We start from the raw sequence: 27,130 nt of genomic DNA, 5'->3' as shown, positions 1-27,130 counted from the left end.
AAGTTTGAAGAAATATTTGATGTATGATATGTAACTTTTTTTTTTCTTCTGAACTGTTAGTGTATGTTTATGTATACATATGAGAAGAAGTTAGGGGGGAGGGGGCTCAACATTGAAAGAAAAAAAACGTGATAGGATTTGTGGAAGGTCCTTCATTGCCGATACATCATATTTCATTTCATAAGAATCTGAGAAAATTATATCTCCTATTTTTATTTTTCGCACAGAATTATTCAGAAGATATCTTAATCATTTCCAAATCGTATCATTCTGAAAAAGAAACTCATAACAAGCAAAAAATACTCTCAAAACTTACTTTAAAAAACCTGATAAATAAGTAAACGAGAGAATAAAGAAAATAATTAAGTTCCAGGTAAACGCAAATATATTTTTCAGAGTTTCTAATATTTTCATGTAAAGAATTCTATGAACCCTTTTAAAACCATCGAATGAAAAACTGCAAAATAGCTGTAAGACCCAACAAAACTCTCTCTCAACAGGTGATTCGAGAGGGCGTGATCACGTGATATCTGCCACGTGACACTAAAGAGGCGGACTCTTCACTTGATAAGCACACTTCTCGTCCAATCAGCGTCTTGTTTGGAGGTCCTGGGCTTTACATTCATGTGGTCCGTGGTGCAGGGTGTATGTATTTGGCTCTTCCCACTTTATTCACAGAGTTGGCACAGCCCGTGTTAGCACATTACGGAAACATTCGGTCTCGCTGTGTATAATTCATGGACTGAAGGGAATGATTTGACAAGAACATTCGGTTAACCTTAATCGTTCTGGTTCGCCGGCAGTGGATTATTAGAAGTGGACTTTTATATTAGGCACGTGATTTATGATTTTGCTATATTAAACATTAAAATAATTTGAAATTTATTTAAATTTAACAAGTTAACTGGATTTGAAGAATTTAATATTAAATTTGCAACGTTGTGCAAAGAAACAAAAAAAGAATATTTTATCGTTAAGCCTAATACATTTACGAACTGAAAACGAAAAACTTTTTTCGATTGCCGTGTACAATGACTTATATGATTCTTTTTCAAACGATCTAGATCTTGTGAAATTGACGATTTAAATTTTTTTGCATCAATAAGCCAAACTTGCTGGGAAATTTTTATTCAAAGTAAGCATTGGTAAATCAAACTGAAATGAAAATGATCTCAAATTTAATCAGAGATCAAATAACATTGACTTAGAACTATTTATAAAATTGAAACGGTATTATGTATCCAAATTTACTGGCTCAAACATCGGTTTATTCACCTCTCCTACGTTGTCCAATGCCTGCAGGGGGTCTGATGTCCAGCCCGCTGTCCCCAGCATCCAGTCCTCCAGTTAGTAGCTCTTTTCTTGTGGACAATATACTCAGAGACAGAGCAGCTGTTGCTGCTGCTGTTGCTAGTGGTAGTCCTTTTCTTGCAAGACCTATTGCAGTGTCTGCATGTCCTGAACAGGTCGGAGGTTGTACGGCGTGTACCACGTGCTCGGGGTGCTCCCCCACGGGAGCAAACAAGACTGTAAGTGGTAGGTGTCAGAACGGTGGATCTCCGGGTGCGAGTCCGGGAACACCCTACCTCAAATTTGGTGTGAGCGCAATTCTAGCGGCTGAATCGAAGGAAAAACTGACGGCAAAAAATGTGATTTCTGTTTCTGGTAAGTACTTTTTGATGACTCATAGAAATTTTTCAAAAAAAAGTCTTGTTTAAAACAGTCGGTGAAGTTAACTTAATTATTTCTTATATTATTAAACTCACCAATTCAAATAACTCAAAACACCAACTGTTTAAGCTTCTAAGGGAATCATCAGGAATAATTTAAGTATCTTTTGATTTTCTTGATATTTGATTAAAACTACAAAAGAGTGTGGTAAAAACTGCCCAAATATGGTGAAATGTACTGAATTTATTGCTAAATGGGAACACCAAAAGCAAGGTAAATTTTACCGAAGCGCTTTGGTGATAATTTTAGAAAAATTAATAATGAAAGAATGTTTCATATTCTGTGTTAAAATTTGGTAAATGAGGTACAATTCGTTAATGTTATCGTGATATCTTAGAGTATGACATAAAAGCTATTTATTCGATAGAATTTACTGTTCAGAAAAAAGTTTTTCTTAGTATGTATGGTAATAAGAACTATAATTTTGAAAATCAGAATTACCGGTCAACCGTTACCATGTGAACAGAAATTACTAAATAAATGGTTTAAATATCGTATATTTTGGTTTTATTACCGAAATTAAAGTTTATTTTTTACTTTATTTTTTTATCATCAATGTCTGTATCATAACATAGTAATTTTATTTATTTTTTTCTGTTTAGAAATCGAAACTCATAGATTTGAAAACAAAATGTACCAGATAAAAAAGAAAAAAAATAGATTCTCTTTATTCTTTAAATAAAATAAAAAATTATTATTATTATTTTTTTCGTATTTTGTTGAATACATCAACTTTGCTATAATCACGCCTGATTTTACTCTTTGAAGTTGCGGATAAAATTAGTAGTTTTGAGAATAATAAGCTGCAATTAAAGTTTTTTTATATATACCATGTCCTATCTAGCCTATTATGTTTAATACTTTAAGCCTGCTGCAACAACTCGGTCTGTAACTATAAAGATCTTAAAAGCTCTGATGCACTGTAAAAAAAACTCCGGTACTTGCACTCGGGAGGCAAGTACTTTTCACCGTAAAATTCACATAAAATTTTAATGTAAATTTTCACGGTGAAAAAAAATCTGAAAAATTAAAGCATGTTAAACAAAATTTTTTAAAACCATTTTGTTAGTTTTGATATTTTAAATAATGTGTCATAAATAAGAATTCCAAGATTTTAATTTCTTTCCTTCTTTCTTCTTCTTTTTTCTTTTTGGTATTTCAAAATCATAATTTTCATACTCTCTACAATGCTTCATAATATTAAGATTCCTGATAAATAAAAAAGAGAAATTTATTTAAGAGAAATTCCATACTTTTTGGAAGCTACAGCATATTCATTAAAAACTGTAAAAACTCATACTAAAAGATGATGAAGGTATTTTTTTTTTTTTTTTGCGTATTTTGTAATAATATATATTATTATGAAAGCAAACTCGTAAAAATTTTTAAAATTTGTTTCAACAACTAGCTTTTTCGGTTTTATTTATTACATTTTTCAAATTTATTATTTTCTTTACAAATTTGAATTTTAACTATAACTAACTATAAAATTAGAAAAGAATGAAAGTAAATTATTCCTACATGAAAAAAATGAAAACCATTTTCTTTTAATATATAATACAAAATACTTTATTAAAAATTAAAAAAAAAGTTTTAGAAAAGCCTCAAACTATGTGTTTTAAACAATAACACATTTTAATAAAATATGTTACAATTTGATAAAATTTTTATTTCTTATTTGAAAATTTCAGAAAGTATTATGCACTGCACTGCTAAATGCTAATCAATCCTCGCACCGCTAATAATGCTAATTATAAACCTTACTACACTTAAACAGCGATTCATAGAATGTTCATTAACTTTATACACTAACTCATCAGGATGTTTTTCTCAAAACAGGCACACTCTTATACTAACTCATAAGGATGTTCACTAAAACAACCACACTTTTTAATCTAACTCATAAGAATGTTTATTGAAATAGCCACACTTGTACATTAACTCATAAGGATGTTACTTGAAACAGCCACACTTTTACATAAATTGTTCCTTAATGTTTCTACACTAATACACTTGCTCATAAAGATATTCAAAAATCTTGCTGCCCTTATATCGTAATCCATAAGGATGCTGATTTAAACTTCTACATTTATAAGTACCATACGCGTAATACCTTTAAGAGTGCGAAAAAGTATTACGCTTATGGTACTTATAAATGCATGCGTAAAACGAAGAGAGCTAAAAAGTTCAAATGGATACTTTAACATCTTTAGAATACAGATTTAAAACGAGAGTTTAAAAGTCAAATAGGTTTTTTAAAAATATTATCAGTAATTATTTTTTATTGAATCAAATTAATTTCATTAAGTACTTTCATTTGCTTTTATATTACTATTTTATTAAGCAAAATTCGTCCATTAAATTGGATAAGTTTTGTTTAAAATAGCAACACTTTAGTATAGTTTTTGATAGATTTTCAGCTTCTATTCTTGAAAATAGTTTGGTATACACATCATAAAATGTTTTCAAGTAATTAAGAAATATTTCTCCCACATCAAAAGAACATAACGTATGAATAATATCTTAAATGAAATTCTACGTATATTTCTTATAGTACATACTTAATTTACGTGTACCATAATGTGTTTATTGAGAAAAAACTATTATATTTAAAGTATAAAAGATAAAACTTTTTTTTATTTAAATAAAGCTATACATTAGTTTGGATTGAAGACAACTTATCAATTATATTGAAAAGATTTATCTTCAATTCTATCACAGTGGCAACGAGATGCCACTTTATTTTGGCAATAACTTCTGAAGTGATTGAGCACTTTCATTTTAAAATTTGAAACAATAGTGTAACATAAGGAAGAGTACTTTAACGCATTTATATTAGCATCATAAAAAATATTAAAATTAGAAAAATAAGACGTTTTTTCCCCAAAATGTGAAAGAGTACGTAAAACCCTTCACTCAAAATGGTACTAAATTTATAAAATATTAGCTGCAATATTTAGTTAGAATTCTGATTCCGTTTGAAAGGAAGGGGAAAAAAATTGTTTTTGAGATTTTGGAAAACTGATGAATTAAAAAGAGCTACTTTTTTATGCTGTTTGATCTATTTTAACTTACTAACTGGAAAGTTAACATTCAAGAATGTAGCTGTTTTCGCAATTATTTATTACAAAAGAAAAAGAAATTAATGTTGGTTAAAATTTAAATTTGTAGAAATACACTTTTTTTTTTAAAAAAAAAATTTAAATTATATAAATTTTTTTAAGAGACTTTACTTTAAGAGATAACATTAACGATTAACATTATATGTCAGTTTTTATTTAACGATGAAAATAAAATAATCAATATTGAATTAAACAGAAACAAAAACTATGTAGAGACAAATAATAAAATTGTCTTATTGTGATAACAATGTCTTTAATTATTTACTGAAAGTTGAAGTTGAACTTATAATAACTCAATACATTCTTTTATTACTGTAAAAAAATTTTTAGTTTTTTTTATTTATTTCTTTTTCTTTTTATTTATTTATTTTTTTTTCTTTTATCATTGTCCTCAATGCTTTCTCTTATCATAATATTTTTTTAAAGAAAATGTATCATTTTATTTAAATGCATGTGGCTTTTTTTCTCTTTATCGACCTTAAAAAATGTCAATTAAGCTGAGTATTACGCAAAATAATATGCATATTCATTAATACTATGCAATATATAACGAACAAAATACTAAATAACTGAATTTAAAACAGGAAAGCATCTTTTCGTATCAAAAACTCAACCAAATCAAACTGAGCTTCGGCAACAAAATTACTCTTCATGTAATGATTTTATTGTATATCCGTCAAATGTGCAAAGCATAATTTAATTTTTATTTTTAAAGCTTTGATTATTCGAGAATATTTAAATATTATGCAAGTCAAATAATTATATAAACAGTTACCATATTTTTTTAAAAAAAAATTAACTATCATTTAGAGTTAAATTTTTCCCATATCAAAAAAAGAAAAAAAATACAATTGTTAACATTAGATTATTTTATTAAGAGCAAAAGTAATCATTAAAGATTAGATATTTTCAAAATTACTTTTTATAAAATCTTAGGAAAGCTACAAATGAACCAAGACCTTCGGAAACAAGTCTATTTAAATTTTGAATACAAATTTTAATGAAACTAATATTTCGAATTCCTTATAGCGTTTAATAACTTTATGTGTTAATATGATCATACTTCTTGTGATAATTTTTTTTATTTTCAAAATTTATTATAAAGTAGCTGGAAAAATAATCAAATCAATATTCTTTGGGAAAAAATACAATTCCTTATAATAGTATTTGAGAATTTAGTTTACTGAAAGAACCATAACTCTCATTTTAAAAAATTATTTTTCTCCTTCATTTTACAGTAACAAAACAAAAAATAATAAAATAAAACAATGAAATTGAGCAAAAAATTTAATTTGAGTTCATATAAGAAATTTTCTATGTTAAAGTATACGCAATTCTCACAGCAAAACTTTTTAAAGCGATTGTTTTAGAATCGCGGAAACCAAAAGGATAATAAAAAAAAATCATTTGAAGGAAAATACAATTTTGAATAGTAAACATAGTGCTTCGTAAATTTATTTGTCACAACAATCCTCTCGCTTTATTTTTTTTTCGCTGTTAATTTATTTTTGTGTAAAATAAACAAAAAGACAAAAATCGGTGACAAATAAAATCGAATTTATTCGGAGAAAAATACATACATAATTGCTATACATTATTCCTAGTGATATAAATTCACTATCAAAACTACTATTTCAGAAATGCTTCACGTTATTGACTTTTCTATTCTTTTTTTTAGCTAAAAGATAAAATTTCACTTATTTTTTGATAAAAGAAAGCTTATATTAATTAACTTTGACATCGTTTTCCGAAACTTAACAGCTCAGTCGTTCAATGCTCTAATTAACCTTAGAATAAAAACACGAACTTTCAGTCTTACTATCAATATTTTACTGATTTTTGAAAAAAAGGTGTCCTACAAAACTTAAATTATGTTAGAAATAAAAATAATTATAATTATTTTTTTCAATAAATTATAAACTTAGTAAAGTTGAGAATTAATTTTTTCTTTAAATTTTAAGCACTTATTTTCTACTAAATACTCAATTTTAAATATTTTTTCTACTATGAACTGAAAATGCTAGAGAGATTCATTATTTGATAAGGTTATCATAAATAATAATCAGTGTTCCATCAGTGCTCCATCTTTATTTATACCAGAACAAATAATGTAAAACATATAATATAAAACATATAAATAATTTATTTTTATCAGTGCTCCATCTTTATTTAAACCAAAACAAATAATAAATAAACTTAATAAAACAAATCAAGTAAAGATTTACACTTTTAACGGTTTTAGGCAAATTTTTATTCCTAGTTTTAGTTTTAATTTTTTTTTCTTTGTAAAAAGCTTGTTAATAAAACTATTTTTCTTTTGATTTTTAAGCAGTTGTATTAAATTTTATTTAAAATGCCAATGCGCACTAAGAAAAATTGCATGGTCAAAGCAACCAGGATATGATAAAATTTACCATGCTTCTGGCTCTATGGGAAGATCAAAAAGCTCTGTAATTTTTACCGAAGCACTTTGATTTCGGTCAGATTAATAATAAAACATGGTTTTATAATATGTGATAAAATTTGGTGATTTTTTCTGGAAACCTTTGAGCATGGCATAAATATCACTTGTTCATTTAAATTTCGCATTTTTTTTCTTCTTTTTTTTTATTACTAAATGTGAGATAATAAGAACTGTAATTCGGAAAACCAGAATTTCCAGTAAACCGTTACCATATAAACAGAAAAATCACCAAATTAACGGTTTAAATACCGTATATTTTCGTTTCTAGAAGTGTCATTACCAAAAAAAAAAAAAACTGTAATTTCACAAAAAAAAATTTCTCCATTCGATTTGAGATATAGAGAGTTTCGAAAAGTCCGTTTAATTATAATTAAATGGTACATTTACGGGACCTTTTTTTCTTCCTTTTACCCAAAACCTTAATGAGCCGTTTATTAAATAAAAGAAAAATCAATCTTGTAAGTGCCACTCTTCGGTAATTAAAAACCATCCCTCATTATGCTACAACACAACCTTGGCAGGCAATAAAATTCACTCCGTGGAAAATCAATCGAAGAATAAATGCTCACAAAATAGACTATCGCCAATGCATCATCATTCATGGGCAATACATCAAATAAGATTAAGTAAGAACTTCAACACTTCCTTATTACACAACAAAACTTTGAAAAAATAGTACACATAAACACATACGTGTAACATACTTCACTTATTTTGTGTTATGTGAGCTAGAGAGGGCTTATGTACAGGGGTCCTAGCATTCGGACTAGTGTAAAAGATTTATTTTAGCAATATCCTTAAGCGTAGTGATTGATCGGTTAGTGGCGATAAGTTTCAAAAGCTTTTTTTAAGTTTTCGGAAATTGAGCCGCTAATTTTTTTCCTTATTGCTTTCGTTGTTGTGAAGTGGCAATTTGCCAGGCGACTTACCAGTGGGTAATTAAAATTTTGATTTAGCTTTTAAAAACTCGCTTAAGTGGAGAAAAAAATTAAATCAGCCTATATATTCGGGCATATTTTAAGAGGAATTTGTTGCGCTTTATTGGTTTTGGAGCAATTTATCAAGGGTAAGCGATAGTAGGAGATTGTTGTAGTACTTATTTTATTGAAAGTTTAATTTATTTATCGCATGGTCCATGGGAAGCAGCTCCATACATTTAACGTTATTGCTAACATTATTGAGATTAAAAATTCCATCTTTATGGTTTTAAGTTTTAAGTGGTATTAAAAAAATCTCACTCTTTTTTATGTGGGTTAAAGCTTTAATGAGGTGAAGTTTTATGGCCAAGTTTGATATTAAATCCGAGGCATTTTTTTATTATTATTTCTAAACTTAGAAGGTAAAAGTTTTCTGTATGCTTCTAATTTTCTTAAAAAAATTTCTTATCATAAAACTTTGACTTTATGAAAACTAAAAATTTCATGTCTAAACAATTTAGGAACAAAAAAAGAGCTTAAAACTTTAATTTTGAGGAAAAAAAACTAAGTTCTTTACTAATAATTTTATAAAAAATAAGGTTTCGACTGAATCGCTGTGTATATATAGATATATTGTCGCAAATATATAAGTTAAACTATTACTGTTATCTTTTTATAAATTTGTTTTTATTAGAAAAAACGTATCAATTGCAAAATGGGAAAATTATAAACTATTTAATGATTTTAATTCCTTATGAACTCACTCTTAAGCCTTATATTTTAAAGAACTAATTAAATTTGATAATTTTTCGAAAATTTCGTTTGTTTTGTTCTTGAAATTATTATGCAAATTCTATTCCTATGTTTGCTTAACCCAATCTTTTCAAACAAAGTAGTTTAAATTTATTATCATTTGTAAAAATAGTTTGTGTTTCTATTCATCTTGAACCCTTTATCGTCAAAGCATGATTTATATTTTGGCAAAGGAATTATGTATTCAGGATCTATTCATTCTAATAGCTCAAGGTTGCCAACAGTTAAACTAATTTTACACAATAATTGCTTGAAAGCAATCTTTTCTGTCATTATGGTTGCTTGATGCAATATAACTCTTTTTATAGTACATGTGAGGGATCGTAAATAAAACAAAGGTCATTTTGAAAACAACATGTATGTATATATATATATATATATATATATATATATATATATATATATGGCAATAGAACAATAGTTAACATTTTCAATATAGACCGTTGACAAAACGCTTGAAAATAGAAAAAACGTTTCAGTTTTTCAGCATTAAAAAATTTTGTAGAACAGTATTTTTAACAGAAAAAAGCAATTTTAGATTAAAATTTTGAATTGGTGTAGTCTATGTAAATAAATTTATCAGTTATTTCCTAAAACGAATTTATATATTGTGCCTATTTCATGCCGTGTTTAATTTTCAGCAGTCAGAATCAGTTCTTTAAAGTAAGAACGTTTGTAAAAATCTTTTTACGAACTCAGAACTTCAACTTCGAAATCTGAAAATGGAAATTTCTTTACAACCTTCGAAGATTAAACATAAAATTACAAAATTGAATTTTCAAATCTTCGAAAAATATTCGCAGTGAATTTATTAACAAATTTGTGAACTGAAAATGGTAAATTGATATGAATATTTAACAAAAAATAACTCAGAATTTTCTAATTATGTAGCTTACGAGCTTGAGCTCTGAAAATGCAATTTTTTTTTCAATAATAAGAAAAAAAAGTCAAATTGATTATTCAAAATTGGATTGTAATAAACATGTTAAAATGTCATAGGGTCCAAAATGAAAACTTGATATGAATTCTTGATACAAACTATTTCCTAATTTAAGGATTGTGTAGCTGAAAATAATCTAATTTTGAAAGTTTCAATTAGTTTACACCCCTACAAAATAAAAAAAGCTAGCTTGCTAACATATAATTGAATTAAAAATAGAAATATGATACGAGATCTTGATATATGCTAATTACTTATTTACAACTGTATTGTTTAGTAACTCGAAGTCTGAAAATTGCAATTCCTTTACAAAATCAGAAAATACAAAGCAAAAAACAGAAATTAAATTTTTAAAATTGAATCACAAAACCTTGCTTAAATGCCATTGAATTATTAAACCATCAGATCTGAAATCTTAACATGTCATTCCTAATACAAGACAATAAAAAATATTACTAATAAATGACAATAATAATAGCAAGCTAATAAATAATAATGATACAAGCTGATTCCTAACTTACAATTATTTTGTTCAGTAACTTGAAGCCTGAAAATTTCAATTCCTTACCAACCTCATAAAATCAGAAAATACGAAGAAAAAAAATATAAACAGATTCTTTACATATACAAAGCGAAAGAATTTAAATATTCAAAGCTGATTTAGAAAATACAAAGCGGAAAAGAGAAACTAATTATTTAATTTAGATCACAAAAACTTCGTTTAAATACTATTGAATAACTGGATTTGAAACGTAAATATATGATTCCTAATACAAGCTAATAAACAATACTAAATAATAATGGAAATAAGTATCAATAATAATAACAATATAATAACAAGTTGAAACATAATAATGATACAAGCTAATTTCTAATTTGCAACTTTGTTGCACCGTAACTCGCAGTTTGAAAATTGCAATTCCTTTACAAAATCAGAAAATACAAAGTAAAAAAATAGAAACTTAATTTTTAAAATTAGATCACAAAACCTTGTTTAAATGCCATTGAATTATTGAACGATTGGAAATGAAACCTTAACACGTGATTCCTAATACAAGCTAATAAACAATATTTTTAACAAATAACAATAATAATAGCGATATAATAACAAGTTAAAAAATAATAATGATACAAACTAATTTCTGATTTGCAACTTTGTTGCTCAGTATTTTGAAATCTGAAAACTGGAATTCCTTGACAACCTTACAAAATTAGAAAATATAAGACAAAAAAAGAGAAACTGATTATTTGAAATTAGATCTCAAAAATCTTGTCAAAATGCAATTGAATCATTAAATTAGAAACGTTAACATGTCATTGAATTAAAACTGTTAACATGACATGAATCCCTGATAAACAAACTGGTTCCTAATTTAACAATTGCGCAGCTCTCCAATTTCGAAAATCGGAACTTCCTTCCAACCTGGCAAAATGAAACATTAAAATATGAATCAAAAAATAAAAATTGATTGTTCAAAAGTAGTTTGCAACGAACTTGAAGTTTTAGAGGCGAAAAAAATCATTATCTTTTAAAAGAAATAAAAAAAAAAAGGAACAAAGCGACTGATTAAGATCATGATATCTTCATCAGGCGGTTGTATCCTCGAAACTATCCAAGTTGAACCCGTAATTAAATGATAATAGAAGCAAGAGCAAACAGGGCTGACACTTTGGGGTGGTGCACCGTAAGTAACCCGGGGGGGACACGGGGCCCACATTCATCAGCTTTCAGATCGGTGACGGCTTAATTGAACGATGGGCCTGCGGTCACAGGGAAATAGGGAGAAAAAAAAATATTCGGACCCTACCAGAACATAGCTTTTCAGTTGACTTCTTTTATGAAGCTATATCACACCCTAGTGAAGATTATAAACAAAAATTGCTTTTTCTTTTTTGATACTCTTTGATGTTTCAATAAAACCTTATCCTGTAATTATTTTTTTTTTCGAAAAAGAATTAAAAAAGAAAATTGAATATAAAATAGTAGAGGAAAATGAAGAGCATATTTATCATTTAATACGCATCTTTTTTTTGTTAAAAAAATATTTTTTTGAAGGGTAATTTTGGAATACTAATCTATGAAATTTTCAAATTAAGATCTATGTTAATCGCTTAAGTGCGGTAATTTATAAAAATTATGATTTATCGGTATGTTGTTTATTATTTTTGGTGCAAATGAATCTTGATAAATTATTTAAATTTAATGCCATGATTATAAACTCGTTTAATTATAAAGGGTAAATTGACTCGAATGCTTAATAAGTAATTTATAGGAAGTTTTTAATTAATGATTCATTATAAAATTCAAATTTTTTCTTGTCAGAAAAAGCCGCCGTACGTTAAAAATTCATCTTCTAAGATAAATTACCTCAATTATCTTATTTTTGAATATGGTGTTTAGAAAATTTTATAACATATATTTCAGACATATAATAAGGGTCTTACGGAATATATTAATTCGGTGAGGCGTACCATTTATTTTTGCTTAATTAAATCAAAATTCGACTTATTTATTTTTTAAATGCTGGCAATAAAAAGTTTTATTCTTATTTATTTTGAAATGTAGTAACTAACGATATATTTTGATTTCGGCAAAAAATTGCATCACATTTTTTGTTTTACCAAAATTACTCTAAACTTAGTGACGCGACAGCCCATGGAGGTTGTCGCGCTACTGTCTCTGGCAGATATTACAGTCAGTCGAACTAGGAACCCTAGTATTTTGTTCTCAAACATGCTTGGTGCTCATTTTATGGACCTGAATCTTTGAGATTATAATATTTTTTGGTTAAAATATACTATATTTGCTCAAGATATTTTGTTAATTAAAATATTGCTTTACAAACTCTGTAATTGTAACATAATAAACTCTGTTAAATCTCAAAATATTTTTTAGTTATTTTCTAATTGTTCATAAAAACACAATTTCTGATAAAATCCAATGTCAGCAATACCTAAGTTTTAGTTTACATAAATAATAAACATAGACATGAAACATTATGAAGAGTTGAAAAGCTAAGTGAAACTTGCCCGGTCTAAGGATAAAACCTCCACTCTGGTATAATGGAGCCACCGGGTGTCCATTATACCAAGTACTAAATTAAAATATATTAAAAAATTTTACGTGAAGCAACATTTATTTTATTTCGCAATTTAATCTTAACATATTAAATTAAATATAAATATGCGCTTTAACATGTTTTTTGTGGGATATAAATAAATGGTGAGCCAATTTAACATTTTTTGGAAGTGAAAGAGTGAAATATAAAGGAATATTATTTAAACTTTTCTCCTTCGTGTTTTTTTATAAAAACATTTATGCTCACTTCAATAATCAATTATCAATAACTCATTAACCATTAATTCAATAATTAATCAATACTAATTATTAGACAATAGGTCAACTATTAATTATTTGACAATAATTAATGATCAATAATTAATTATTTTACAATATATTTTGAATCTTACAGCGTTGTTAGGAATCGGCATAAAAATTTAAAAAAAGGGATACTGAAAACAGTAATCAATTTTATTACAAAATTCTATTCTTAACTTTTTTCTAAAATGGTGTCTATATCTAACTAATAATTTTAATCATCAGTTATTTTCAGATTATTACCATATCATTGTAGTAATTTAATGATTTTATGAAATTTTTTAGAGCAATTATGTCTCTCTTTTTTTTTTTATACGGCAGCAAACTTTAACTCAATGATATATAAAGCTCTCAGAAAATTTTAATTTTCTCATTTTTAGCAACAACAATATTAATGAATTATGCTATTAACATCAAATTAGATAAATAAATTTAATACTAAAATCAAACAACCATAAAAGTATTAATATTTAAATTATTAGGAATAGGAACTAATATCAAATTATAGGAATCAATTAATAGGAATCAAATTTCTATTTCCTTAGAATTTGAAGCGTATTCTGCCAACTTCCTTAAAATTGATGTATATATTTATATTAATAATAGTTGTTAATAAGTAAATAAAACTAATTGTGGTATCTAATTTGTAATACATATAAATAAATTTTATTTCACCATGATTTAGCTAACTACTAAATCTGTGTTACAAAGGCACAAATTATGCTAGCAGCATTAAATTAGAGAATTAAATTACATACCAATGAGAATAGCAAAAAATTTAAACTGAAATCAAATTTTGACTCCTTTAAATAATTGATTGCTCAACTTTTACTCAAACTAATTTAACACGCAACAATAATAAAAATTTAACACGTAAATAATAATATATATATATATATATATATATATATATATATATATATATATATATATATATATATATATATATATATATATATATATATATATATATATATATATATATATATATATATATATATATATAGGAATATGTTGTTTGTTAAAAATATCTTGATTTATATAATCATTAAATCTTTATTTATAATTGTAGCACTATTCAATACTCTCAAAGAACATTGAACTATAAGAATAAATTAGCAAACAATGTTAGCAAGTGCCCCTGGCAAATAATTTAACGATTTCATATATTACCTATTCAGCTACCATTATAAATACCAGATACAATTATCTTCACACCACTCTATATATCTTATATCAGCTACATCTTCCTTGATAAGAAAATTAAAAAACTAGTTTAATGTGAACAAAAATTTAACATGATTAACTTATTATAAATCATATTTAAAAATGAATGGAATATCTTAGCTAATATATAAAGTAATTGGAATATCGTAGCTACAATATCTAAATATAACTACTTTTTACCCATAACAGTTCGTTTCCCAACTATGATAACTATTAAATCTTTAATATAGTAGAGCTACTTAATCTATGCTAGTAACATTAAATTAAAGAAATAAAAAAGCTTTCAACTAAAAAAACCCTCCTGGCAATTAAGGCAAAAATTTCATGTAGTATTCCTATTTAATTTACACGTTATTAGAATTTAATAAAATAAATCTATATTTATATAAACTAATATAATTATTTATTGTTGTATTGAGTAAATTGAAGTTTATTATACAAGCAGCATTATTCAATAATCGCTCACAATATCAAACTTAAGCAATAAATTAAACTATAAAAACAGTATCAAAAAATGTACCTTGCAAGCAATTTAATGCCTTCATATATTCCTACGTAATCATCACACTTTATTAGAATATAATACAATTATCGCTACAATCTTCTCATTTAATCAAACCTAGTCTTAAATATCTTATTAAAATATTGCATAAGTCTTTTTTTCCCTCAATATAATATGATCCACTTACTTAGAACATAATTTACAACTTATGTAAATTTCAACATTGGATTAAAACATCTTAGATTAACATAGGAAATAATCGAAGCATCATGGCAAAAACATCAAAACTTAACTACTTTTTACCCATAACAGTGATCGTCCTAAGTATGATGATAATCAAATCTTTATAATAGCAGACCTATTTAATCATCGCTAGTAACATTAAAGTAAACGAGTAGTGAAATGATTTCATCTAATAAACGATATTAACAAATCCTCCTATCAATTAAAAAAAAAATTCATATATTCCTATTTAATATACATGCTATTAGAATCTAATAAAATCAATCCAAGTAATTTATAAAAACAAAAAATATTATTTTGTGTTATGTTAATTAATTGGACAGTCATTATGCAAGCAGCACTATTCAATAATCGCCCACAAATATTAAATTAAAGCAATAAATTAAACTAGAAAAACAATCTCAGCAAATGCAGCTCGCAAGTAATTTAACACCTTCATATATTCCCACTTAATCATCACACTTTATTAGAACCCAATACAATTATCTCTAAAATCTTCTCATTTAATCAAACGTAACATTAAATACCTTAATAAAATATTACAAAAGTCTTTTTTACCCTCAATATAATATACTTCACTAACTTATAAATTACTACTTATATAACTTACAACAACGGCAATCTCTCATTTAATAAGAGATTAAAAAAAAACTGGAGTAATGTGAACAAAATATTAATATGATTATCGAATAAAAACCACATTTAAAGACATAACATTACCTTAAGGCTTGAGTTTCAATTATCCATTTATTGGTTGCGTAAAAGCAAACATATTTTTATTTATTTCCCATTTTTTCCCCTCCTTTTCTATAGCAACCATAACGATAGGGAGATGTGATTATTACTTGGCCCTAATAGCTGAAAACTAAAAATACCCTTCATATTATTACCTTGAATAAAACATAATCTATGGACGGGTAGTAGGGGGTAAGAGGTAAGGAGTAATCGCCTTTCTATAAGACGTTAATAAATAACAATTTGGGGGAGGACTGCGTTCTGATATAAAGCACTATTTGTTTGCGCCTGATGGCAACATGATTGCTTTCCATTCCCTTCGGAATTCGATTAATAAAAATGGCTGCCTCCTTCATGCACATTCATGGCGCCATTTTGAGGTTGGAATAATATGATATAAGAAATGAATTCTATTAAGAAAGATTCAATTTGTAAATTATGAAAGTTAGAGGTGGGGCAGATGTTTTCTGATAATTTAATGCTGAAGATTTCAACAATCATTTTAAATGCCAAATGCTTTTTGAAATAAAGTTACTGCACGTTTATTACAGGCAATGTGTCATTGCACTACACAACATATCTAGTGCAATGCCTCAGAGAAAAAAACACCTCTAAAACTTCCTCGCTTTTTCTTTCTAAGTTGCTGAATTGCGAACTAAAGAAATATATACTTTTTTTATTAAATAAAATATCTTATGTAACCCAAATTTTAGTTCAGCTCGCTTCAATAATAATTGATCAAGAAAAACATTACGGCAAGAAAACCATGAAATAACTCCTAAACTATAAGGAACAGTGCATTTTTTTTATCGGACCCATGTTGAGTCAATTTTGGGTCCAACTGGGGCCAAGGTAAAATTGTTGCTTGGGCTGATACATTTAGCGAAAATTATTGATATCAAACACTTGTGGCAATCTAAAATAATTTGCTCACTTTCTTGTGAAAAAAAATGCATTAGAAGAATATATTTAAATTGATTTAAGAATTCAGTTTTTTGCTTTTTGATTTGTTTGAATTGAAAATTAATATCATTAAAATGCAGCTCAAACAAGTATCAAATAAGCAACATTAAAATAAAAAGTAACCTTATTTAATATTTTTTACCAAAAGCTACCCATAATTAGTTTAAACAAACATCAAATAAAATTACATTTTTATAAACGAGAAAAATTTTCGTTATTATAATATTTGTTCAGATTAAATTTCATTTGAATTTTCTCAAATAAAAATTGTAGTTATTCGGATTTATCACTAATACCAAATAAGTTTATATTTTCAAAAGGAAAATGAATCCTTCGTTAACATTTAACCCTAACCTTCATTTTGATTTTTTTATATAAAAGTTAAAACTCTTCAAATACGCTCAAACAAATGTTAAATAAAGTTACATATTCAAAAATAAAATGCTTGGTCTATTTATAGCTGTAAAAAAAGATTTTTTTTTGTTAAATTTACGGAAAAAAACTGTTTTTTAAAAACCATCACCTGCTTTTTAAGCAGATAAGTCCTGTTATTTTAGCAAACAAACTATGTTTAACAAACAAATCCTGTAATTTAAACAAAAAAGAACTCTATTATTTTAGCGAGAAAAAAAACTATGTCAGCATTGTAGTCGGTGCGAGCTGAGTGCAGAATTCGTGTCAACTTTGGGATTCGAACATAAGTCTCCTCATTGAATAGCGATCACTCTATTGCCTGAGCCAAGACAGCTGTAATGTTCCGTTACGAAGAAAAAACTTAAACTGTCTTTATCTTAAAATCTTATTGAAATAATTATAATAACAGAAAATTATATCTAAAAATAGTTAATAGTCTGGTAGAGTATAAATTTGAAAGTAAAGTAGAATCAAAATTTTACTTATACTGTTTTCAAAACCATAAAATAATTGTTGAAAAGTAAGGACTTGTGTAGAATATAATCGCAAAATTATTTGAAACGAGATCAAATTATTTTTCTGTAAGGAAAACTGCATTGGAAAAACAGGAATAACTGACCGTTTTAATCCATTTATGATTAAGATGAAAAACAAAGAAAAACCGTTTTGTCAACAAAACAGTTTTAGACCATCAAATATACAGAGAAAGTCCGTAAAAAAGCGGGTATTTTTTATAAAGCGCGGATAACGCTTAAAAACAAAAAACGAAACAAAAAATCAGTATTTTTCTTTAAATAGTCTTTTTTTGTGAGAAACTGAAAAATGTAAAGTTTTTTTTTCTTACAGTATACAATTAATTTCAAGAAAATTCTTTTAGCTTGGAACAAAAATGGCGGTTTGGTTAAAGACAGAATTTCGCTTTCCCTATAAACACGCATATTTTCCAGTATTTCTGGTTGCATCTTCATACATATATACATATGAGAGATATTAATGATTTCTGGTTCCGAGAGATGATTAGTAATATGTGACACATAGACAAATGACTGGGTACTATGTACAAGCAATGATTAATATCATTATCGCATAAAATACCTAATGGTATTACCATTTGCCCATTACTCACACGTTAAAAAAATGCCCCTAATGAATATAAATGATAGATAAATTTCTTTAAGAATTATCAAGTTACAGATCTTTAAAAAAAAAAATATGTACTTTTTTTTTCTTAAAACATTATTACAGTATTTGCAATTTTAAATAATACGTTTAATGATTATCAAGTCACAGATCTTTAGGAAAAAAAATAAGGAGTTTTATTTTCTCTTTATATTATTGTATTATTTCTTATTTAAAAAAATGCGTTTAATTATTATCAAGTAACAAAACTTCAGGGAAAAAATACGTGATTTTTTTTAATAACATTATTACATTAATTGTAATTTTAAAAAATGCCTTAAAATATTAAAAACTTTACAATAACTAAGCATTAGTGCGTGGAGGTAAAAGTCATGCAGTGCAATGATATTTTATAACCTTTTTTTTTTGCAATTGATTTAAGCAGTGTTTTCTTTTTAGTCATTGTTGAAATAGTTCAACATTATTGAATATATATATATATATATATATATATATATATATATATATATATATATATATATATATATATATATATATATATATATATATATATATATATATATATATATATATATATATATGTATATATATTAAATCCTCTTATTCTATTATGATTTATAAACTGTAGAAAAATTCGAATCCAATTACGGTGAAAAATACCGGCACTAAGGGTACCGGTACTTTTGACTGTAAAATCCATTTTTAACGGAATATGTTACGGAACAAGAAATCTGATATACTATAACCAGTAATAATTACAGCGAAATTGCTTAATCAATCTAATACATTAATATTATTGTAAAAATTAAGGTATAATGTTTGACGGTAAAAATAAAGTTTACGGGAAATGAACTGAAAATACCGATACTCTATATCAGTGTTTCCCAAAGTATGGTAAGCGTTACCCCAGGGGTACGGGAACAGTTTAGCGGAGGTGCACGTTCTTATGTGAAATACCTTACAACAAACGAAAATTTCAAAAAATTGTATTTAAAAACAAAGTTAGCCATGAAAATTTACGATTACGTATTTTTCTATTAGCTATTTTTTGCAGAGTTAACAGTTAATAATTAGTGGTGTCACCAGCCAGTTGTGATTTTTAACTTTTGTGCAATTTTTTATAGTAAAAAATGCATTAATTTTTTCATTAGTAGTACACAGCGTTACGAAAAATTTAGAAAGGGTACACAAAAGTCATAAGTTTAGGAAATACTGCTCTATATCATAATTAGATTGATTTTTACAGTGCTCTTATTAAAAATCTAAACAGCGCTTTGCTGAATCGTTATTGTATCAATTGATGCTATTGACAAAAAATAAATGTGACTTGAGTAGATGAAAATCATCCAGCACAATCATATTTCATCAGACATGGTCTTATACCTTGCAATAAACCTAAACGGCGCTTTGGTGAGTTTTCATTTCAGCCCCAACATCATGGCTCTTAATTCAATTCCGGATTACGTGCCGTGCAGCCCAATCTTACTGTGAATTTAAGATGTCCTGCCCAGTTTTTGATATGAAAACTTAATAACTAATTCATACACGTCGACACTGTTTGCAGCATCTATTTGTTTCCAGCGTAAAATGCCTTCGTCGTAATAAATCGAGGCTTGTTTCGCGAAGCGTGGAAACGGTAGAGAGCGCTTAACCAGCGCTGGAGAGACTCAATTCATCATATGTCAGGAAACCTGATTAAGACAACACCCTATATGTTTGAAAAGCATAGAGCCGAAGACAATGAGGTATTTAACATAATATCCTTTGCCTGGTACGGAGGAAAGTAATTTAAGTCAAAATTGAAGTGAAATTTTGCATTAAAATTTTTTTCCAAAACATCAACCTTGAATTTGGTGCTCAGTTGAGATTGGATACGATGCGTGTGTAATTTGTTTGGATTGGAATTTGTTTTTGCTGAAACTTCGTGAAAGTTGTCTGATTGGTTTCATTGAGTTAAAATTTTCATATTGTTTGATTTTGGAGAAGAAAGTGACATTGTTGGATTACTAAAGCACTTGTTGTTTTTATTTTTGTTATGCACTGTAAAAAGTTCCGGATCAAATTATTAATTTATTTAATTAGAGTGATTCAATAATTTTAAGGTAATTATTACTGTAAAAATTACGGTATATCAGGTTTTTTGGTTCCGTGACATGGTCTGGTAAAAATAAATTTTACAATAAAAAGCAGCGTAACCTCAGTGTCGATACTTTTTACTGTAGTTTGATCCGGAATTATTTTACAGTGTAGAAGCTCTCTGAGCTCGCATATTCCTTTTTTTTTTTTGTTGTTGGAAGAATTTTTAATTTCGTTATAAAATTGGAATTGAAATTTCTAAATATTTTTTATATATTATTATTTTTATTATTTATTTTATTTTTTTTACTTCAAAAACAAAATCTGCATCAAAAAAAAAAGAAAAGAGAAGAAAGAGTAAACTTTTTGAATGAAAATATTTTAAAGAAGATTAATGGCAGGTTAAGAACTAAATTTTACTTCCAAACTTAAGCACTATGGTTTTTGGAGATTGAAAAAAGAATGCTTTAAAAATTCACGGAAAAGCACATGTTTAAAAAAAAAAAATTTTTTTTAATTGTTCCCGTATTCGAGACTTGGTTGAACGAAAGTTTTTTGAACGAAAATATTTTTTGGGAAATTCAGCGCATGATCAAGTACCTGATTTCAGTACAGTATTCTTGATCTTTAGTTTTCAGAAACTGAAAAATGTCAGTAAAACAATTTCTTAATTTTTTTTTACAAATTCGAGGAAAAGCAAAAAATGAAATCTTAGTTTCTAAAAAAAAGTAGCATTCAATCATTTTAATCAAACTAGATACACTGTAAGAAATTCTGGTAGAAATTACGGTAAAATGTACTGACACTCGAGGTGCCGGTACTTTTTACCGTAAAATCCAATTTTACCGAAATTCGTAGGGAAAAAAAAATTCCGATATAACCTAATTTTAACTGTGAAAATTACAGTAAAATTACTGAATCGCTCTAATTAAGTAAATATTATAGCAAAAAGTAAGGTATAATATTTTACTGTAAAAATAGATTTTATGGTAAAAATAGAATTTACGGTAAAATGTTTTTCACAGATCATGCACCCAAATTGGCGGTACTTTATACTGTATTTTGATCCGGAATCAGTGTATAATTTTTTTGCAAACGAAACCTCTAATTACATATTAGGAATCAATTCAATGGTTTTTGATTTCTTGTCTTTTAGTGTATTTCGTTTAGCATATTCTTTGTCAAAGATTGCTTTTTTATTAAGCAAATATTATAAAATACAAAACCCAGAAATAATTTAAACTTGTATATTCTGTGCATAGTATAGAGGAGAAGGTGTAAAAATGGGCACAGGTGTAAATATGGGCACCCCTCCCTAGTAGCTATGGGAGGTACTGAAGACTGGTGGCAAGGACTGTATATGGCGCCAGTTGCTAATATAAGATTGCACAGAGCAGTTGAAACCATTTTTTCAAGTAGTGTGGATGTAGCGTGAGTTATTGTGCAAATTGGTGTTTATTCTGGACTGCAAACTTTTGAGAGGTATGTGAAATCGTTTTCTTTTCATGTACTTATATTCAGTTAAAAATAATTTGACAGTGATATCCGGAAAGCGGAGATCTTAAGCTATTTTTTGAAGCACACCTTTAGTCACGCACGCTTTTAGGTTACTTGTGATAGTGGCCATCCTTCTTAGATGGGGTTGGTGTAAATATGGGCCCCCATTTAAAGGGTGCCCATAATTACACCAACTTTTTTTAGTGGAGTTTAGCACACCAGGCTCTAGTTATGCCAATTGATAAGGCAGCTGAAATACCTCAATGTTCCCCGGGAACTTCAAGTGCAATTTCTCCGTTCGACATATCTCCTGTTCCCAACATTAAGAAGATAACCACTACTCGTGGACGCAAAGCAGCAAGGTCCAGCCTCATCACCGGATTACCATACAAGGATCAGTTGACCAAGACGCTTGACAAGTGCTCTCAAGAAGACGTCCTTGAGTTTTCCCGGGGTAAGAGACCGGCAAGAGGGCAGGGTGGGAAAATGAAAGGCCTTCAAGAAAAGAAAATTCGGCCCACGCAACGATACGATTCATCATCGGACTCATCAGACTCGATGACCCTCCTCTTATCTACAGCGATGATGATACGAATCTAATAAATGTCAACGGTGGCGATAAACCAGACTCAAGCGATGCAACTTGCAGTATTTGTGATGAAAGTTCTCTGAAGACACTCGAGGAGAGGTGTGGGTAAAATGCGTTATGTGCCAAATGTGGGCACTGTGCCGGGGGTGAAAGAGCCAGTTATGTTTGCGATTTCTGTAAAAAAAAATTTCCTGTAATAAATAAATTCTCTACTATTTTGTATTGTTTTATCCTGTTTTTAAACTATTTTTGGTAGCATTTTTGAAGAGGGCCCATATTTACACCCCATTTTTTGTGGTGCTTTTTTAAAAGATTTTTGAAAATCGTCGATTTTGAAATGAAATAATTGATGTTAATCATTGGTTTGCCTTCTTGCATTTAGGAAACTTGTTATAGTTGTTAATGAAAGATAAAAATCTAGAAATTTTCAAATTGAAAGTAACTTTATCCAAAAAACAAAAGAGGGTGCCCATATTTACACCTTTTCCTCTATCGGAAAACTTTTTTGATAATTTAAAAATAATAAATAAACATAAGATTATTCAGTAAAAATATACATTAGCATAAAAAAACAAAGAAAACATTAATATAGCACGTACAAAATACATGCAATGAATTAAGGGCCTATAACTTACATGCTTAGACATTGAGAGATGCCTTCAATGAATAAAAACAATACACCATTCAAATTCAAATGAAATATTCATTTACGTTTTACATCATCACTATTCAAAATACTAACTTTAAACAGTAATCGTATTTCAAATACTAAATACAAAAGTTGACATTCTAATTAAATTTCTTAAAATTAATTTCGTGTTGACAAATGATCTTAAGCAATCAAAATATTAAAAAAACCCACCTTACACATAAAATGAAGTGAAAAAAAAATAATAACTAATAATTAAGGTCACAATTTATTATTACGAAATATCATCGTTAACACTTCTATGCTATTGATGTTCTCAACGCAATTAACCCATCTCCTGTTTGCTCAAATTAAGTTATGATCGCTGTAATTAATTAACCACGCTTGCTCGAAACTGGAAATCGTGACTAGGCAATATATATAAGATTTCCTCAGCGTTTTATTTTTAAGAAAATTAAGACTGTGACCTTGATGTTAATACAATGAATAAATTATTTAGATGTGTCTTAAAATATGTAGATAATTATAAGTTAGGAAATAGGCATGCATGTGTTTAAAACTCTTAGGGGAAGAACTTAAAAAAACTTACAATCAAAAGTGATAATCTTGTTATTTTTAAACTTTATTTTATGCATATTTTACTTTGGCAAAGTATATTCATCTGTCGCTGTATTTTTTATGCTTTAATGCTAATTCACAAAGCTAATTTGCGATAATCAGCAGAAGGACAATGGTTTGTACAATTTTGTATGACTTATACATTTTTCATTGTAATGAATTTTTTCACTTATTTATAAACTTTCATATTTCGGCACAATTTTAGCGGTGTATACTTTTTTTTAAGGCCTTATATTGTTAAAAACCAAATAGAGTGACTTGCAGTTTTATTTTTTGAATATTGTAGTTTTATTTCTAAAACCACCTATCGTATTTTGAAAAATGAAAGCCAATACTGGGTTTGATAATTAAAAAAAAAAATTAGAAAAAGAAACGTTTTTCTTACTAGTTAAAATTAAATAAAGGTAATCATTAGCGCTCGAATGAACTAAATGATAAAAACTGAAACAGTTTATAAAAGAAAGGTCGAATATAAATAAGACACATAAAATATGCATAATAAATATATAAATAAAAAGCTAGAAAACAAAATGTCGCCGTCAGTAACAGTAAGTAACAGTATTTTCTTTTAAATTTTTAAAATAATTTCTCAGTTTTGGTAGTTTTTCTCTTTTTCTTTAAAAAATGTTTTTCTTTTTCAATTCTTTTCTGGTTTTATTCGTATTTTTATCTAATGTATCTTTATTAATTGTATATATATATATATATATATATATATATATATATATATATATATATATATATATATATATATATATATATATATATTCATTCGTCCCTCAATCATGCAAACAATTGATGACATGGTTTAGCTTAATATCGTTCTGTGATAGTAACAAATTTTAGCCACCATATTTGACTTAAAGGGAAAAAATATTTAATTTTTTTCTTAACACAGTTATGATAAAATTTAATGTGTTCAGGAGATTAAAAAAAAAAAAAAAAAAAAAAAAAAAAAAAAAAAAAAAAAAAAAAACAAGATTTGAGGGATGTGATATAGCAAACATATCATATAACTTGTTATAGAACATGTGTTCACTTATAAAGAAAATATGAACAATCTTAAAGAGTTAACTAATGTTTGAATGTCAATTAATAAGTGAGTAAAGGTTTTAAGTGACATTTTCGCGAACTTAAGAAAAGTAAATTTGAAATTTGCACTATTTTGTGCGTGAGGAGACTGAAGATTATGCCTTGCATTTATTTCTTATCCTCAAGCTTAAAATTGGTGAAATATGTACACCCCAGTACTCATTTGCCCTATTTGCATCTTAGAGTTAGACTATCAGTTAGAGATTATTATGAGAGTTAGAGATTAGACTATTCGCATCTTAGAGCTATCAAGATAGAAGCTTTTCATGGTTTGCGTAGACTGTTTATTGTCAAATGTACTTGAAATCTTCTACTACACTAAAAACAGGTAATGATTGTCATTCAAAGCACCTTTATCTACTGTGTTCTTCGAAATTCAATACCTTGACAAAATAAACGAATGTGATATAATTTAAATAGGATCTTGAGCAGAAAAATATAAATTTTTCAAGACAATTGCGCCGAATATTTTTTTTTTAAATCTGAGCCATTTATTACTTTTTACACTGTAAAGAAAAGTTTTAACTAATTCGTAATGTTACTGTATGCCACAAATTATATAACTCATTTTCCTGAGCAAAAGGCATCGATATGAATAATGTGCTAATTTATTATTATTATTAAGCAGTATTCTCGTAAGAAAAAAATAAATAAAAGAAGCCTTTGCACTGAAATAAATTGAAGTGAAATGACTTTATAAATAAAATTTGAATCTGCTTAAAACACGGCCACCAAACTAATGAAATTGAAATATCTTTTAAAATATATATAACAGCTTTGTCATAATCAAAATTCTCATTTGCAATTTATGGAGAAAAGAGAAAGAAGAAGAGCCAAGTAATGAAAAAAAAGGGACAGCAATGAGATGCGAAACTCCAGAATATTCTAAGAAAGGAATATTTCTGGAGACAAATTGATCGCCGTCACTTCTGTGAATGACCATTATTACATAAATTGATAAATCATGGAGTTGCGAACAAGTATTTTAATTTTATTACGTCAAAACGGGAAGACAAGGCAAATGCAGCGGCATTTAAATTTCATCCATGTCATCAAATTAACATATCGCTTTACTCACGAGCGCAGGAAAAGGGGAAAGAAAAATCTCCTGAGGACCCCCCTTTTTCCTTCCCAACCCCCCTTAAATCCTTCTACCAGCTGTTGTTTAGCTTCATTTTAATTAAAAATAAGAAAGACGCGTGTAACTTACTTTACAAGTACACACTATGCGTTCTTTAATTTAAGATGAAATGGAGCAATAATAATGCTTGTAGGCGGCGGGAGCGGGGTGGGCTTTCACATTTACTGTCGCAAATATTTTCTAAAAGGCCCGAACAACACGTCTTTTGTTTCGAATGAAAGAATTCTGTGTTTAACGAATAATCGTCTGCTTAGAGCTGAGTTGTTTGCTGACATTATTCTTAAGTAGTTTTGATTGCCAAACAACGCAGGGGAAATTATTATGCTTCTCTCTCCCGTTGCCATTTTTTTTTACTATCCTCACTTAGCGTGAGTGTGTCTTATTTTGCCTCTTTAATGTTGTTAAAGTTGTTTAAGTAGTTTCCTAAAACTGGAGAAGTACGTGGCTAAAGGGGGGAATTTCGCGCGTAAAAGGCCCGTCGTCTGTCAAATAAATGAAGAGAGTTGAGTTGTAAAAGTTCTGCGTCTCGGGTTTTCTTCCCTAATTGAAATTGGTTGCTTATTCCAGGTGTGTGTATGTTACTTGCGAAAGGTTTTGCCTTTGTTTGTGCCTAAGCAAAATAACTTCCGAAAGTTATTTCGACAAGTCATAAAATATGTTTAGTTAATTAAAGTTCACGGCAAGAGGTGTAAAAATAAGCGAAAACGGTTTAAAGGTTTTGGCGTTTTTGACACGTTTTAGAGAATGTAATATAGGTCGTTGTAGAAATGTCTCAGCTATCTGAATAAATCATGAGTGTCAAAAAGTTTCTCATGTTTTCGTTAAAAACAAAAAAGAAGACGAAAATTTTGTTCCATACCGTTTACTTGTGCTCTAGA

The 27,130-nt window shown here is 27.6% G+C and overlaps 1 protein-coding gene across 1 annotated transcript in view; it reads left to right on the top strand.

Annotated features, from left to right (window-relative positions):
- Nucleotides 1-657: 657 nt before the first annotated feature.
- The window catches only part of LOC107446793 (homeobox protein DBX1-A), a 103,682-nt gene continuing 77,209 nt past the window's right edge, over nucleotides 658-27,130 (top strand). Inside the window, exon 1 of the mRNA XM_071182263.2 lies at nucleotides 658-1,665. Within this exon, the coding sequence (XP_071038364.1) occupies nucleotides 1,236-1,665 (430 nt within the window). The 5' untranslated portion in view covers nucleotides 658-1,235. The remainder of the gene's footprint in view (nucleotides 1,666-27,130) is intronic.

The sequence above is a fragment of the Parasteatoda tepidariorum genome, chromosome 4 (genome assembly GCF_982258835.1).
Source record: "Parasteatoda tepidariorum strain Cologne lab strain chromosome 4, Ptep-v5.0, whole genome shotgun sequence".
Lineage (NCBI taxonomy): Eukaryota > Metazoa > Arthropoda > Arachnida > Araneae > Theridiidae > Parasteatoda > Parasteatoda tepidariorum.
Note: the sequence above shows the minus strand (reverse complement) of the source record. Positions and strands in the feature narration are given on the sequence as shown.